The 13,460-nt window shown below is 38.4% G+C and overlaps 2 protein-coding genes across 9 annotated transcripts; one reads left to right on the top strand and one right to left on the bottom strand.

The window, feature by feature from the left end:
- Positions 1-348: 348 nt before the first annotated feature.
- Positions 349-5,496, bottom strand: LOC115743127 (inactive poly [ADP-ribose] polymerase RCD1-like). 7 transcript variants are annotated; one of them, XM_030677764.2, is made up of 9 exons: positions 5,354-5,495; positions 5,066-5,111; positions 4,797-4,956; positions 3,459-4,688; positions 2,682-2,923; positions 2,266-2,366; positions 1,286-1,438; positions 1,100-1,195; positions 349-634 (listed from the first exon to the last, which is right to left on the bottom strand). In XM_030677764.2, exons 4-9 carry the CDS (start codon positions 4,568-4,570, stop codon positions 578-580), a joined length of 1,761 nt encoding a protein of 586 aa, XP_030533624.1. In that variant the 5' UTR covers positions 4,571-4,688; positions 4,797-4,956; positions 5,066-5,111; positions 5,354-5,495; the 3' UTR covers positions 349-577. The 7 variants fall into 7 exon arrangements, with proteins under 7 accessions (XP_030533624.1, XP_048132522.1, XP_030533627.1 ...); XM_048276565.1 differs by having other exon boundaries at positions 4,797-4,938; XM_030677767.2 differs by lacking the exon at positions 5,354-5,495 and adding an exon at positions 5,209-5,319.
- A 2,492-nt stretch (positions 5,497-7,988) lies between these two features.
- On the top strand, positions 7,989-11,690 carry LOC115743177. 2 transcript variants are annotated; one of them, XR_007197913.1, is made up of 6 exons: positions 7,989-8,149; positions 9,225-9,328; positions 9,817-10,442; positions 10,880-10,985; positions 11,368-11,475; positions 11,597-11,690. XR_007197913.1 is itself a non-coding variant. In XM_030677853.2 (5 exons), exons 1-5 carry the CDS (start codon positions 8,075-8,077, stop codon positions 11,417-11,419), a joined length of 963 nt encoding a protein of 320 aa, XP_030533713.1. In that variant the 5' UTR covers positions 7,989-8,074; the 3' UTR covers positions 11,420-11,568. The 2 variants fall into 2 exon arrangements, 1 of the variants encoding a protein (XP_030533713.1); XM_030677853.2 differs by lacking the exon at positions 11,597-11,690 and having other exon boundaries at positions 11,368-11,568.
- Positions 11,691-13,460: the final 1,770 nt, after the last annotated feature.

Raw genomic sequence — 13,460 nt, 5'->3', positions numbered from 1 at the left:
ATGCTTTACACTCCCTCTTAATAAAGTGGAAAAAAGGAAGGAGGTGAATGGAAATTTGAACACGAAGTGGCAAAAGTCATGACCACATATTTTGAGACTTCTAGTGCAGTTCTCCCGCTCGAGAACCAACGCTTTAAGAGTGCATTCGAATCTTGGAGTCAACTTCTCAACAACATTATATAATCACGGCCAGCAAGCACGATGACCTCCACCCTGAGTAGTTTTGCTTTTCTTTGTCCCTTCTTGAAACCGTTTTTAGATTCTCTCAATTTGATCATCAGAACCATCACAAGACAGTCTTCCGCACTAGTAGTCAAATGTCATTGACCACATGGAGAAGATATCAGGTAATAATATGCCGATTCCTTCTTTTCCAAAATGAAAAATTACAAATAACATTGTAGTTCTTCACTGGGCTGAGCAGAAACCAGCTAGAACTCCATAGAGCCAAGAATGTATACATAACGATCCAAGAAGAGTTACTTTCAAATACCCAGGAAAAAGAAGCCAAGATCAAAATGCAGTGGCAATCCCCGTGGCACTAAGGACAACAGCATTGCAAATTGAATAAGAAGATTCAAACCTCTTGCTCTGGCTTGGGCACCTTTGCATTGTGACTAGATCCAAGAGCCAGCTGCAAAATGCAGTAACAAATATTAAGCGCTTTCACAAGAATATCGGAGAAAATACGGATGGTAGGATAAAATGTCCCTCCATCTCAAATCTGGAGATATCATCGCAAAAATCCCACGTCCGTTCTTTTGAGAGGAACAGCCAGCATCGATGGTGCAAAAAGAAAAATTACAGTTTCCATATCATACTGCCCATCTTGATTTTCACAATTCTTCACCAGTCCTTTTTCCGAAAACCCTCTCACCTACTCCAGAAGATAGAAATCGACCTCTTCCAGGAGAAAATAATGATAAAACAATCCTGTATGCTCTGATGAGCACTAGTCAGGCCATTTACCATCTGATTTCTTACTAATCACTGGAGCAAAACCATTGGAATCCAGAGTAGATAACCAAGTTATAGTCAACAAGCAACAACCTAACAGCCTAGCAATAATGAATTGCAATTTTGACAACAATATTAATACCTTGCCCTGAAGACTCATTATGCTGGACCTCAACAATTCATCACCAACTATTGATCTCAACCTCTTGATGAAGTCAATTCGAGAGATCCTCTTGGTCTGATAAATATTGAGGAGGAAGATTAGACGTTGAGGAAAAATTTATAGTGAACAGATGATTATCAGAGTGATTAATCAAAGATGACACACCCTGAAAAGTTCATAATTAGCATTGATTGCGTTCATATCCTTGGCAGCAACTTCTTTTGAGATGGCATCAAACAATAATGGAAACGGCATCCATGGGGATTTGGGATTCTTTGCAGAGCTTGAAACCAAGGTATCATCTTTTCCCTGAAGTCTCTTCTCAAAGTTCATACAAAGCCAGAGGTAGACATGTCCAGTAATAAAAGATTACACAGAGCATTGGCAGCCATTCAGGGGAAAATAACAAAACTTCCGCAAGTAGCACCGTTTCAGATACGATCAAACTAACATCAAAATTCTGGAAGTACAGACACAATAAAGGCCATTTCCATTGAAAATTACAGTAGGAAGACCACACATAAGAAACTATGGCTCTTGAATCCTCCAAGCTATTAAAAAAAAAAACCACTTGGCCAACAATTCACTCTCAAACCAACCTAGGCTGCCTAAAGATCCTGACTAATGAAAGAATCCAGACAAGAAAAAGCATTCACTCTGGTTTTTCAGAAAAAAGATGAAACCATCAAACATGCATCGGAAAAGGCACTAAAGTTCCGTGTACAGAGAATTTCCTACATAGCCCAAGGTGACTAAAGACTTACTCATACGTGATACTGGATGGTTTTTTGCAAGGTTACAACGAAAAGATCTCACTCTCACTCTCACTCTCTCAGAGCAGATGATAAGCTAACATATGAGAATAATCTCTGGGTCCTCAAGAATTAGAACCCATCAAGATTTGAGATTTGGCAAGTCAACATGGAAGCAAGTCAACACCTACCAAGATTTGAGATTTGGCAATCCTGACTTCAGGTTATCTTGCTACTGACAGACTAATTAACCCATCCCACCACCTCTAAGAAACAACCAGATGTGAAGGCAACAAAATAAATTTAAGTTGCACTCACTGACCGGAAGGTTCAGAGTAGTGACCTTAAAAATACAACTTTAACAATACAAGAGTACAGTCTAGTAAGCCTTACCGGCTCCACAGGTGAATGGTGTAATGTAGCCTGATCAACAGGCCCTTTACTAACTGCTGTTTCCGATAGCTCATTGCGGCAATTCTTTCCAGCTAGATGCCCTGCAGCAGAAGTAAGATTCCCTTGCTAAAATGTTCCCCATAACTTTCATAAAACAAGTTCCACATCAGTTCATTCGTAGCCCACCCTAGAAACCAGCTTGTTCACTCATATATTACTCTCCATCTACATATCTCCATAAATCTAATAAAAGTCTCGCGATCCACTAATAAACAATCTCAATCCACAAACAAATTTATTAAGCATGAAAATATCAATAAGGACAAGGAAAAACATTACCCAAGATGCAAAGAAAGCAACAAAAATGTTAGATATCAATACTTCAAATGAGAAATTTCCACAAAGTAATAAATCACCTCCAGCACTAGCTTGAATCTTGAAACTGACCACAAATTCTGGAAAAATGTGTGTGTTCATATTCATATTCCAAACTATATAGTACTGTGGATTTTGGAGATCGTCAACTCCACTGTCAAAGTTGTTGCTGCTAGGACAGAATTGTCTGGATCCAGGATGGACGAGTTCAACACTGCCCAATATGACACGACAGAGCACGACATATTTTACCCCATTTTCATCATCATCACAAAACTTTGCACTGCAAAAGATGAGATAAGCTGAAACACCCTCTGAGGCTCAGAAAATATAGCAGCAATTACAGAGTACCACGTGAAAGAGAATTATCTATCGTGCATATGAACTTCACAAGCTGCTACTCAAAAAGTGAAAAGATCTTATTGAGCTAGCACCAAGAAAATAAAATAACAAAAAAATTTCCACAGAGGATCCCAAATGATGGAAATTCAATGTTCATCTAGATTCCAGCATTTCCTACAAGTTATGTGGCTGATTAGTCCACCAAGGGATACGCCAGCACAGTTCCAAGCATCACATTTGCACAAAGTGGAAATGCTATTTGAATTAAGTCTACTAATTGACCACAGGGAAGGAGTTGACTAAAACTACAGCCAGCATTATGCTAACAAGCTGCACACTTCACCTACATGAAAAGGCTAACAATCTTGCAAAAGGATCCAATTGAAAATTGCAACGAACAATATACTTATACATAGGAAAAGCATCCTTACTATAAACAAAAAATAGCATCCATATTGGAAAGGAAAACAGCAAACCTAACATGTGTATTATCGACAGATGTGAGATGAACTCCAGAGCCATATGTACATGCTCTCTTAAATCCACCTGCACCAGGACCGTACATCATAATACTAGATACGGCATTCTTATTAGCTGCAAGCCATGCATAATTAACATTCGGATCCCCTCGAAGATTTCTGGTGATCTCAACTTGCTTTTCAAAGAGTTCCAATCGAGATTGCATTGAATGACTAGAGCAACGGTTAACTTCAATAATGTCTGAGTGCATGGGGAACCCCATTCCCATAACAAACATGTCTCTAACAGTATCGGAGTTCATGTGCTGATGCACAGTTGCAATTTTAGTTTCTGCTACTTTGTTCATTAGTTGACCAATGCCAACTATATCCTCCAATTTCATATCCAAAGGTTTATTAAGTTTAACATTGTCCTGTGCATCGTCATTGCAATCAGCAGGAATTTGGTTGGTTTTAATCTTCTTGGCATGGGAACTTGACTCTCCAACTCCTTCTTCCATACAACATATATGGGCTCCATTTATTTCGATATCCAGCTGCAGCTTGATCTCTTGCATCCCCTCTGGTATCTCAAAAGAGTAACCAGCATCAGCCTCTAACTCAGATTGGCTGGACTTTTGCATCCCAGTAGCACCCGAATAAGGTTCAGGGAAGAAGCGGCGACCGGCTTCGTCAATCCAAGCAATATGTCTTTGTGAACCTGTCACGAAATCCCACTGGCTCATGTACAAGATATCCAACAGAAAATGGCATCCATTGGACTTCACTTCAATTGCTGCATTTTTCAGCTCAAAACTTTCCCTGATCAACTCAACAATGTAAGTTGGAAAATCATTCCATTCATTGTCTTGAAAGAACAGAACCCTTTGTGGCAGGCTGCTCTTCATAAAACGCGTGTAATTCTTCGAAACAGACTCTGTTGGCCAAAAACTACACTCGTTCTTGCATCCATCTAGTCTGTTACGTTTACGGATCTTGCCAACCAATGAGTTCGAACTAACTTGTTGTGGATACAGGGTACCTCTCTGCCCCTCTTCATGTATTGCACCTTGAGGTTTGCACTTAACAGCTACTCTATGCCCATGATCTTTATTCCACCTTGCTTCCATTACTACATGAAAACAGTGCAATTCAAATTTAAATACTAGAGCAGGGTGACATGATCAACACGAAGCTTTTGCAGCGAGCGTGCCAGAGGAAGCATGCCATAAACTGAAGAAACATTTCCTGCAAAAGAAAAGAAGAAGCAAACCTTTCAATTTCAGTTAGTTAACCGTCGTTGGCTAGAAAGAAAAGCACAAATTGTCTCTGGACCCAATCACAAGAACACTTAACCATATACTGGTGTCAACGAACACGTTGCACTAATCTCTCCTTCGCCGAACATCCTCTCAGCGTCGGACCTCCACAACAAACAAAACAGCGAGCTCTACAACTGCGCTAGCACGCTGAGCGAGAAGCTCCGCAACTCTCTGATCTCCCAAACGATTAGCAGCTACCAAAATCAATAAAACGTACAGTAAGACAGTGGGAACTGATAAGCCCGCAAACGAATCAAGCAAAGAGATTTGCCACGACCCTCCATTATATACACACAAACCAACCTAATCACGTAAACCCCATGATGATAACTAACCCAGTTGCAACGATCTACAATGCACACACCATACGAATCACGAATTTTCTCGAGAAGCTAAAAAAGAACGGTCTTTTAAACCAATCGCAAGCTTCAATCAAGTCGCGGAACCTTCAGTCCATCGGAAATCAAACCTACGACCATCAGAAACCTAAATTGACTCTATTTATCGAGTCAACCCTCGTCGAAAAAACGAAACACGATTATTTGGGGATTCCAAAAAGAACACCGGCGAGAGAGGAGAGATTCGACTTACCTTGCGGTGCATGAGCATGCCGTGAACGATTTTATACACAGTCGATTCAGCGGGAGAGGAAAATGGACAGAGTAGATTGTGTTGTTCATCGAAAGGATGATAGAAAAAAGAGAGAGAAGATAATTTTCTTTTTCTTTTTCTTTTTTCTTTTTATTTCCTTTATTTTATTGTGGGACCCTCAAGGCCACGAAAAATGCCGACATGGGACCGTCCACGTGAAGGAAAATGAAACTTCCTTTCGTTTTTCAATCACTTTGGTCATAAACAACCCTTCTTCTTCTTTTTTATTTTTCTCTCTTTGTCTGAGAGTACACATTTTGAAAGTCAATAGGCGTGCGACTTTACTGGTAAAGAATTGATGGATTTGAATCGCCTAACATTGGAGCCTTCATGATATGCTTACAATTACACAAATCAGACCGTCCAAATGAAAATGGACGGCTAAGCATGGGCTACGTCATTTGTTGAGGGGGAGGGAAAAAATTTGGGCGAGAATTTTATTGGTATTTGATAAATTTTGAATTCCAACCCTCTCTCAAATCAGGCCATCCAAATTTGGACAACCTGATTTGATTAATGATAAGCATGTCACGGAAATCTCAACATTAGGCGATCCGGATCTAGGATTGAGGGGGTGAAAACGCTAGTATCATAAGTATGGAGTTTTACTCCTCCTCTTTATAAAGAGGGAAATCAAAAGTTAGAGATATAAGAGTCAAAATTAGGACAGACCAAAAACAATTATTTTTTATAATATTTACTATTATTTGCTTCCATTTTAAGTTGATTATCCGAGTAAAGTTATAAGTATTTCCCGTGCTTTTTTTTTATTTCGGCTTATGAAAAGCCAAAGAGATGAAATTATAGTCAATATTATAAACTCGCCGTATTTATTTACTATTAAAAGCTTGAGACGATTGTAACGAATAATATTTAGCTCCTAAATAGAATTAGTTAGAAAAGGGATTTTTTGGATTCCCTTCTTATCATAGTTAATCGTTTATACAATCACAAAGTGATCTTCCGATGTAGGTGATGGATAAATTAGAATTATAAAATGCAAGATCTCTATGAAATAAACTCGTTAGCAAACTACACGAACGCCCTACTTAGGCCGTAGACTAATGCTTTGATTCCCATTACCGCACTTTTCACGCAGAAAAATAGAAATTTCTTTTGTCTCTATTACAAGTTTTTAAGGCTAAAGTAGTTTTATTGTTATTTTTAAATAAATTTAGATTGTTTTCGAAGAAGTGATTTCCGGATAAAAAACTAGAACATGAGGTATTATTAAATTAAGAAAAAAATTCATATAAGGGCCTGAAGTGCTCTTATTTTCTCAAATAATGATATAAAGTAAACTTTATTTCAAAAAGAAGTGCTTCGTTTGTTTTAAAGAAGGACCTGGCCAAATGAAATTTTTCGTCTTTTGTCATTTTAAATTTTTTTCCCTTTTATTTCCTTTTCTTTTCTTTTCTTTTTTTTCTTTTTCTTTTTTCTTTCCCCCCTTAGCCATCGTTGGCCTTTGGCGAGGGTCACCTGCACGGCTGTCGAGAGGGGAGGTTGGTGATGGACGAGGGCTTTCCTCGTCAAATTCGACGAGGCAACCCTCGCTTGAAGTCGGCCTAAGCAAGGTTGCCCACCGGCAATGGTGGCGGCCCTCACTTGAGGCCGACAATGACGAGAAGGGATAAGAAAGAGAAAAAAGGAAAAAAAAAAGAAAGAAAATGAAAACAAAAAGAAGAAAAGGGAAACAATTTAAAACAAGAAAAGACGAAAATGATCTTCTATCAAGCTCTTTTTTGAAACAAAAAAAAAAAGAACACTTCAAGCTCTTATTTGTGAAAATAATAGCGTTTTTTACTCTTATTTGAAATTTTCTCAATTATTAATGAATATGTAATAATACTCCAGCCATTCATATTTAATGGTTCAATTTTTTCATTGAAAAAGTTACTGCTAAATAGCTATGGACTAAAAGGCAAATAGACACTCAATTATTTGATTAAAATATGTATTCTTAACTTAGAGTAATCGATGATAAAAGAAATTGTCGACTTATCATCACATTAAATTATTCAAGGACGTTGTAATATTAATTTTGACATTATTTTCAAAGTTCCGCCCTTATTGCAGTAAAGTTTAGCTTTGTAAACTAAACTTTCCACTATTGACCCAAAAAAAAAAAAAAATTCACTTCACTACGAGCTTTTACAAAATCATTTAAATGTAATGTCATTACCGCTTCAATAATCAAACCTTTTACTTTGCTATACAAAATCATTTAAATGTAATGTCGTTACTACTTCAATAATCAAACCTTTTACTACAGTCTTACTTTTGGTTTATATTTGATCTTATATCTCATTAGACCATAACTTAAATCTTGAAATTTTTTATTTGAAAAATGAGCTCTTAAAGATCATGCCATTATTTGAAACAATCATGGATATTTCAGGTCTTTATGTGTTTGAGATGATTTAGTTATTTCAAATTTTTATTTGAAATAATATCTTCAGATTCTTATTTAAAAAAAAAGATGTTTTGGGTTTTTATTTGAAATTTTCTTAAAGTTAAGAGCGGTTTTCGTATCACTTTCTTTTTGAAAAAAAGAACCAATAAGGTACACGCGCGTGTCTGGTCGATTCGGGTTCAAAGTGCTCATCTTCGCTTTAGTTTGCCTCTTTTTTCTCAAGGAGAACTCGAAGGAAGCAAGCAGCGATGGCGAACGAAGGCGATCTTTGGGACGATTCCGCCCTCATCAACGCCTTCGACGACGCCATGTCCAAGTACAAGGTGCTCTTCTGGGTTCATCCTCTCCATTTCTGTTTTTCCCATACTCAAGAATGTCTGAAACATTCAAGTTTGTTGTGTACTGTGTTTTTTTTTTATACTTTTTTGTCTGTTGCTTTTGCTTATTGATAGCTCGAAAGCACAAGATCTTAAGTACGGTATATTCACCTCGTACAGCAGAAGAATTTTGATGGGGATATTGGGATTGATGCATAGTGTCTATCGAGATGGTAAAGCCATAAATTGATGCAAACTTGGGATTTTTTTTTTTTCTCTTTCTAGGTTAGCTCCTTTTGTTTTGTACTGTTATTTTTGGCATGGATGGAACTTGCAAATGCCAGTGATGGAGGATTGGATTGGTTTCTGTGGAATCAGTTGTTGTATGGTGAAAATTCAAGTCATAAGTTCCGTTGAATTTAGCAAAGTTGGCAGGAGCAATGGTTTTTACTAAGCTCGATGTGATTTTAACTAAGATCTCCTTGTTTTATCTCCAATTTCATTTGGCAATAGTGCTAATCCCATGGTGAGGCGGTCCTCGGATTGATACCAACCATGTTGACTTCTGGTTTTGCCCTATTTGTTGTTCATATTGAGGGGGATGCTTCTCTCTCGAAAGCCATCTCTCCACTAATGTTTGGCAAATCTTGTGCTTCTTGACACGAGTTTCTCTGTGGTTTTGATAGCTTGAGGGATCCGTCTGTAGGATAGATTCAAACCATGGCAAAAACAGGAAAGCAAAAGAAAAGAAGAAGAAGCGCTAGCCTTAGACGTTGCCCAAATCTAAATGAAAGTTCAGCAAGCACTAATTGAAGTGAAGAATTCACGATTTACTTTTCTGTTTGCTCAATAATCAAGAAGGCATGGGGAGAATGAGGGTGATAAATATTTTGTTGTATCAGTTGAGGAAACCAGTGTCTTGGGTGGCCTTTGGATTTATGTCAGAGACTGGCAGTAGTCTGGTTTCAATAAAACATTTGAAGGAATTACACCACCATCTCTTCGTTTCCGTATATGGAGCTGACTTATGGCATAGATTATGGTGAACTAACAGGGACATTTATCTCTCTTGTTCGCTCAGCTAATGCATGGCCAAAAGAATAGCAATGCATCCAAAGGAGTAGAAGTCGTTGATGAGCAGGAAAAAAGTATTTCTTCTCCTGGCCAGGGAAATCATATCACGATGTAAGCACTTAATCTTGGGGAGTTGCCGATTTGTGCTTGGTACCTCCTTGAAATTTTGGTTGACTATGTTGTTGAACTTATCATGCTCTAATTGAATTAAAATGTTCTTAGCTAGCAGATGCATATATCCCGTACTATAGAAAGTGCTTCTGCACTAAATGGAAAAGCATAATATGCGTTTTCATCTATGATGGATCATTCTTATCTCATATGCTTTCTTTTGAAGCTTATGGTGACTAAAGCCAGAGATAGGTTCAGAAGTTATGTTGGAGGGAAATATGATTTCTTCTGATATCTCTTTATCAATTTATGCTGAATGTCTTTTTCCATGGATGGGCTTAACTTGGAATGTCAGAGTTTTATTTGAGTCATTGGGGGAACTTCAATCAGCTTAATACCCGCATGCTCACACAAATGTGTGTGGTTGAGAAGAGAAAAGAACGCTTGTTCACTGGTTACTCTTGCTATTCTTTTTTGTGAATGCGTAGGAGGGAAGAACCTGAACACGCTGTAGCATCAAATTGTGCAGAAGTTCCTGGAGAGGCTAAGAATGACCCATCAGTTAATGAAAACCCTTGTGTAGATGTGTTGGCTGAGGGATCTCATCCAGATTCATCAAATGGCATGCCTGTACAAGATACCATAGAAGCCCTTTCATATTCTCAAGGTGTTGAAGGTTATGACCAGTTGCTTGCGGAATATTATGAGCTTGAACAAAAGAGGGAAAAGGTTCTTCAGCTGCTGCATCAATATGGCGACTGGAATTACCAGTTTCCTCAGGATGCTACTGGAGCTGCTCCTAGTGCACCGTGGACTACTGCTACTGCTGCTATAGAGCCTTGTGTCCCTTCAGGCCACACATATCCAGTTGGTAGCTCATGCTGCCCTTGTGTTTGTCAGTCATTTGTAGCACCATGCCCTGTTTATACTTGTTCTTTCGGTAAAACGTGTGTCGGCCAAATTTGCAATGGTGCTCCTTCCACAAGTCATCAAAAAGCACCCGTCGAGGATTCTGACATTACGAGGACAGCTATTGAAGCTGCGGAGAAAGCAATATCTTCTTTGAAGATTGGAAGATCTACTGGGGAAGAAAGTGGATCTGGATATTTATCAGGTCAGCATTTGGGTCAATTGTACGATCTTGATTAGTAAACTTAACTCTTTATCTTGGAAAGTTGCGATTTTACAAAGATAAGGAGTGATTACCGTTGAAAGAGAACAAAGCACTCTTAAAAAGACAAAGACACGGAGAATTACGGCGGAGAGCTCATATTAAAATCGGTTTTGAATAGCTAAAGCTCTTGGCGCATATAAATTTGCATGCCTAGAAAGGAAGGCAGGGAGCTTGATTGAACTCTTTAACATTTAGCTACGAGAAAGGGAATAAGGAATGTGGGAGGGCTTCGATAAGTGGCAATGATATTTTCACTTAGTATATATGTGACGTTATTGCAAGCATGTTGCTCTCAGGCACACTTTAGCTTTAGTCTTATTCCTTTTTTGTATCTTATTGTCGCGTCATCTTTTGACAGAATATATTTAGCATGACAGGTAAAGAGAAAAAGCCAGAAGTGGAAACTTTACAGAGTGAAAGTTCCGAAACTGATCTTAGTGTTGTTCTGAATGCATGGTATTCTGCAGGCTTTTACACGGGCAAGTAAGTATATGTTCTGTGCTTATACTCCTCAAACAAATTAAGATCCCACCATCGCCTTTCACAAATTTTCACTCATTGCTTGCAGTTTTCTATGCGAGAATGATTTAGTGATAGGACACTAATTCAGCGAAAACAAAAAAGTTCAGGAAACTATTCTCTCTGAAAACGGCATCATGACCTCTTTTTCAACATTGAAGAGATTCTAAGAGTGATACTCTATCGATTCCAGTCTAAAACTAACAAAAACATGTTCCAGAAACACTGATTAGTTTAGCTAATGGAGTAGGCAGAGCTCAGTTGGTACTCATTGGTAATCTCGGACTTGCTATTTGCAGAATCTGTATTTTGTTAAAGACTTCTTGACATGTATGCATGGTTACAGGTATCTCGTGGAGCGGTCTGTTCGAGAGAAACGGCATATTCCTAAACAATAAGAACTGATCCATGGTTTTGAGCTCCTCCAAAGCAGTTCTGTGCTAAATTTTTTGACATTCGTATGCATGATTATTCATGATTCGATATGTATGTTCTTGGACTGTGACTCCATCGTGCAAGTTGGAAATCAGACTGATAACTGATTTCCGAAGCAGTTCTGTGCTAAATTTTTTGACATTCGTATGCATGATTATTCGTGATTCGATATGTATGTTCTTGGACCGTGACTCCATCATGCAAGTTGGAAACCAGACTGATAACTGATTTCCCGAAGAGTCCTCGTCACATGCATCTGGCATTGCCGACATTTTCGTGGTGTACAAAGTTTACAGGGCTTAGAAGTTAGGAGCTCATACGGATTGACTCTCTTGTTAATGATTCTGCAATTCCTTTTTCTTAAATTGCTGTGGTGTCACTGTAACTTGGCCAGGAAGCAAACTCAAACTTGATTCGTGCCCCCGAAATCATGTCGAAATGAGCTGGTTTCCCTTCACAAACCATAAGCTCAGATCGTAGAAGAAACCCTTAGATGAAATCGGATGAGACTCCGAATGACAATCCCTTTAAGTCTGTTTGAAGTATCGCCCGTAATCGATTGTAAAACTGAGGAAGTACCTGCACGTCAATGGAGCGAACCTTAAAAGTTCAATGTCCATAAGCCACTCACGCGGGACTCACATGACTTAGTCGATGCTGATTCGACCTCTGGATGGATGGGGGCTGAGGCAGAATTCGCCGAATTGGAATGTGTTCTTCTATGATTCCGGGTCAACTTGCCATTATTCTATTTCGGGTGGTGAGGGGGAGGTTGAAATTGATCCGACGAAGCAGCAAAGGAGTTCTGTTCATTTTCGGACCCGTTGGGTTTCAAACTGGGCCAAGAAACCACCCCGATATGGCCTGATCCGAATTGTCCAGAAGATTTTCCTCCGTGAAAAAGTGGATGATTTTGTCAAAGATTTATCTAAAAATGATCGCTTGTATCGTGTACAAAAATAAATGAACGAATAATGATGAAAATATTCATATAAAATTATCATCGATAATTAAAATATTTTTCATTATTTAATTATTTTGTGATATTTTTAAAATATATATATTTTTCACGAAATAAATAGAGCTTTAATTTAATTAATCTCTCGCTATCATGGTGCTGTCTATTCACTATTGTCTGTACATGCAGCGGTGGAGTTGCATGGGTAAGTTGAAGCACCCGCGAATCCCGACAGCCCGAAATGGCGCAAGAAAATCCAAAACGCTTTTGGCGATACAAGACATCCGCGGGGCCCTCGTCTTTTAAAGTGGGACGAGCCTTTCGTGTGGTCGCGAGCCACGTGTCCCGATAGCCCCTCCCGAACCTCCAGCTCGTTCGCTCGCAGCCACCGCTCGCTCGCCTTCACCCTTCCCCCATAAAAGCCAAAAAGAAAAAGTTGGCCCGCCTCTATAGAAGGGATGTGCACGTCTTCCATGAAAAGAATTTGACACCTAAAATCTTGGAATTGCATTGTTTCTAAATAATTGATAAAATGGATCCAAAAGGCCTTTTTTTTTTCTTTTTCTTGTACCTCATATTACATGAAAATCAAGCAATTGCAACGCTCGTATCTAAAATAGTTTTGCATCTCTAATGTTTTTTTTATTTTGTTGTGAATTTTCATGAATAATCATATCATGTGCACCGTATTACATGAAAATCAAGTAATTATAGCTCTCGTATCCAAATAGTTTTGAGTCTCTAAGATGTTTTACAGGGCAAAACATCGAAAGAGAGTCTTTCTTGAAAAATGAAATCTTTTCGGCCATTTTTTCTTTGTTTTATCATGAATTTTCATGAATAATCATGTCGTGTACATCATATTACACGAAAATCAAGCAATTATAACACTCATATCTAAATAGTTTTGCTTCTCTTAAAACTTTATGAACTAATTTTCGCTCACACGTTTAATTCGATGTGCACCCAATTTAAGCGGTCTCATGTCTAGTTAAAATTTTGAATTTGCAATAAACCAAATCACTTAATTAGATCAATGATGTCGC

This window comes from Rhodamnia argentea, chromosome 3 (assembly GCF_020921035.1).
Source record: "Rhodamnia argentea isolate NSW1041297 chromosome 3, ASM2092103v1, whole genome shotgun sequence".
Classification (NCBI taxonomy): Eukaryota; Viridiplantae; Streptophyta; class Magnoliopsida; order Myrtales; family Myrtaceae; genus Rhodamnia; species Rhodamnia argentea.
Note: the sequence above shows the minus strand (reverse complement) of the source record. Positions and strands in the feature narration are given on the sequence as shown.

Bases quoted from the DNA above. Each gene is read 5' to 3' on its own strand.
- LOC115743127 (XM_030677764.2), bottom strand. From the start codon at position 4,570: ATGGAAGCAAGGTGGAATAAAGATCATGGGCATAGAGTAGCTGTTAAG. The intron at 2,367-2,681 runs GTGATTTATTAC...CTTCTGCTGCAG, and splicing joins GATTCAAGCTAGTGCTGGAG to GGCATCTAGCTGGAAAGAAT. The intron at 635-1,099 runs GTATTAATATTG...TGCATTTTGCAG, and splicing joins TAATGAGTCTTCAGGGCAAG to CTGGCTCTTGGATCTAGTCA.
- LOC115743177 (XM_030677853.2), top strand. From the start codon at position 8,075: ATGGCGAACGAAGGCGATCTTTGGGACGATTCCGCCCTCATCAACGCC. The intron at 9,329-9,816 runs GTAAGCACTTAA...GTGAATGCGTAG, and splicing joins CAGGGAAATCATATCACGAT to GAGGGAAGAACCTGAACACG. The intron at 10,443-10,879 runs GTCAGCATTTGG...TTAGCATGACAG, and splicing joins TGGATCTGGATATTTATCAG to GTAAAGAGAAAAAGCCAGAA.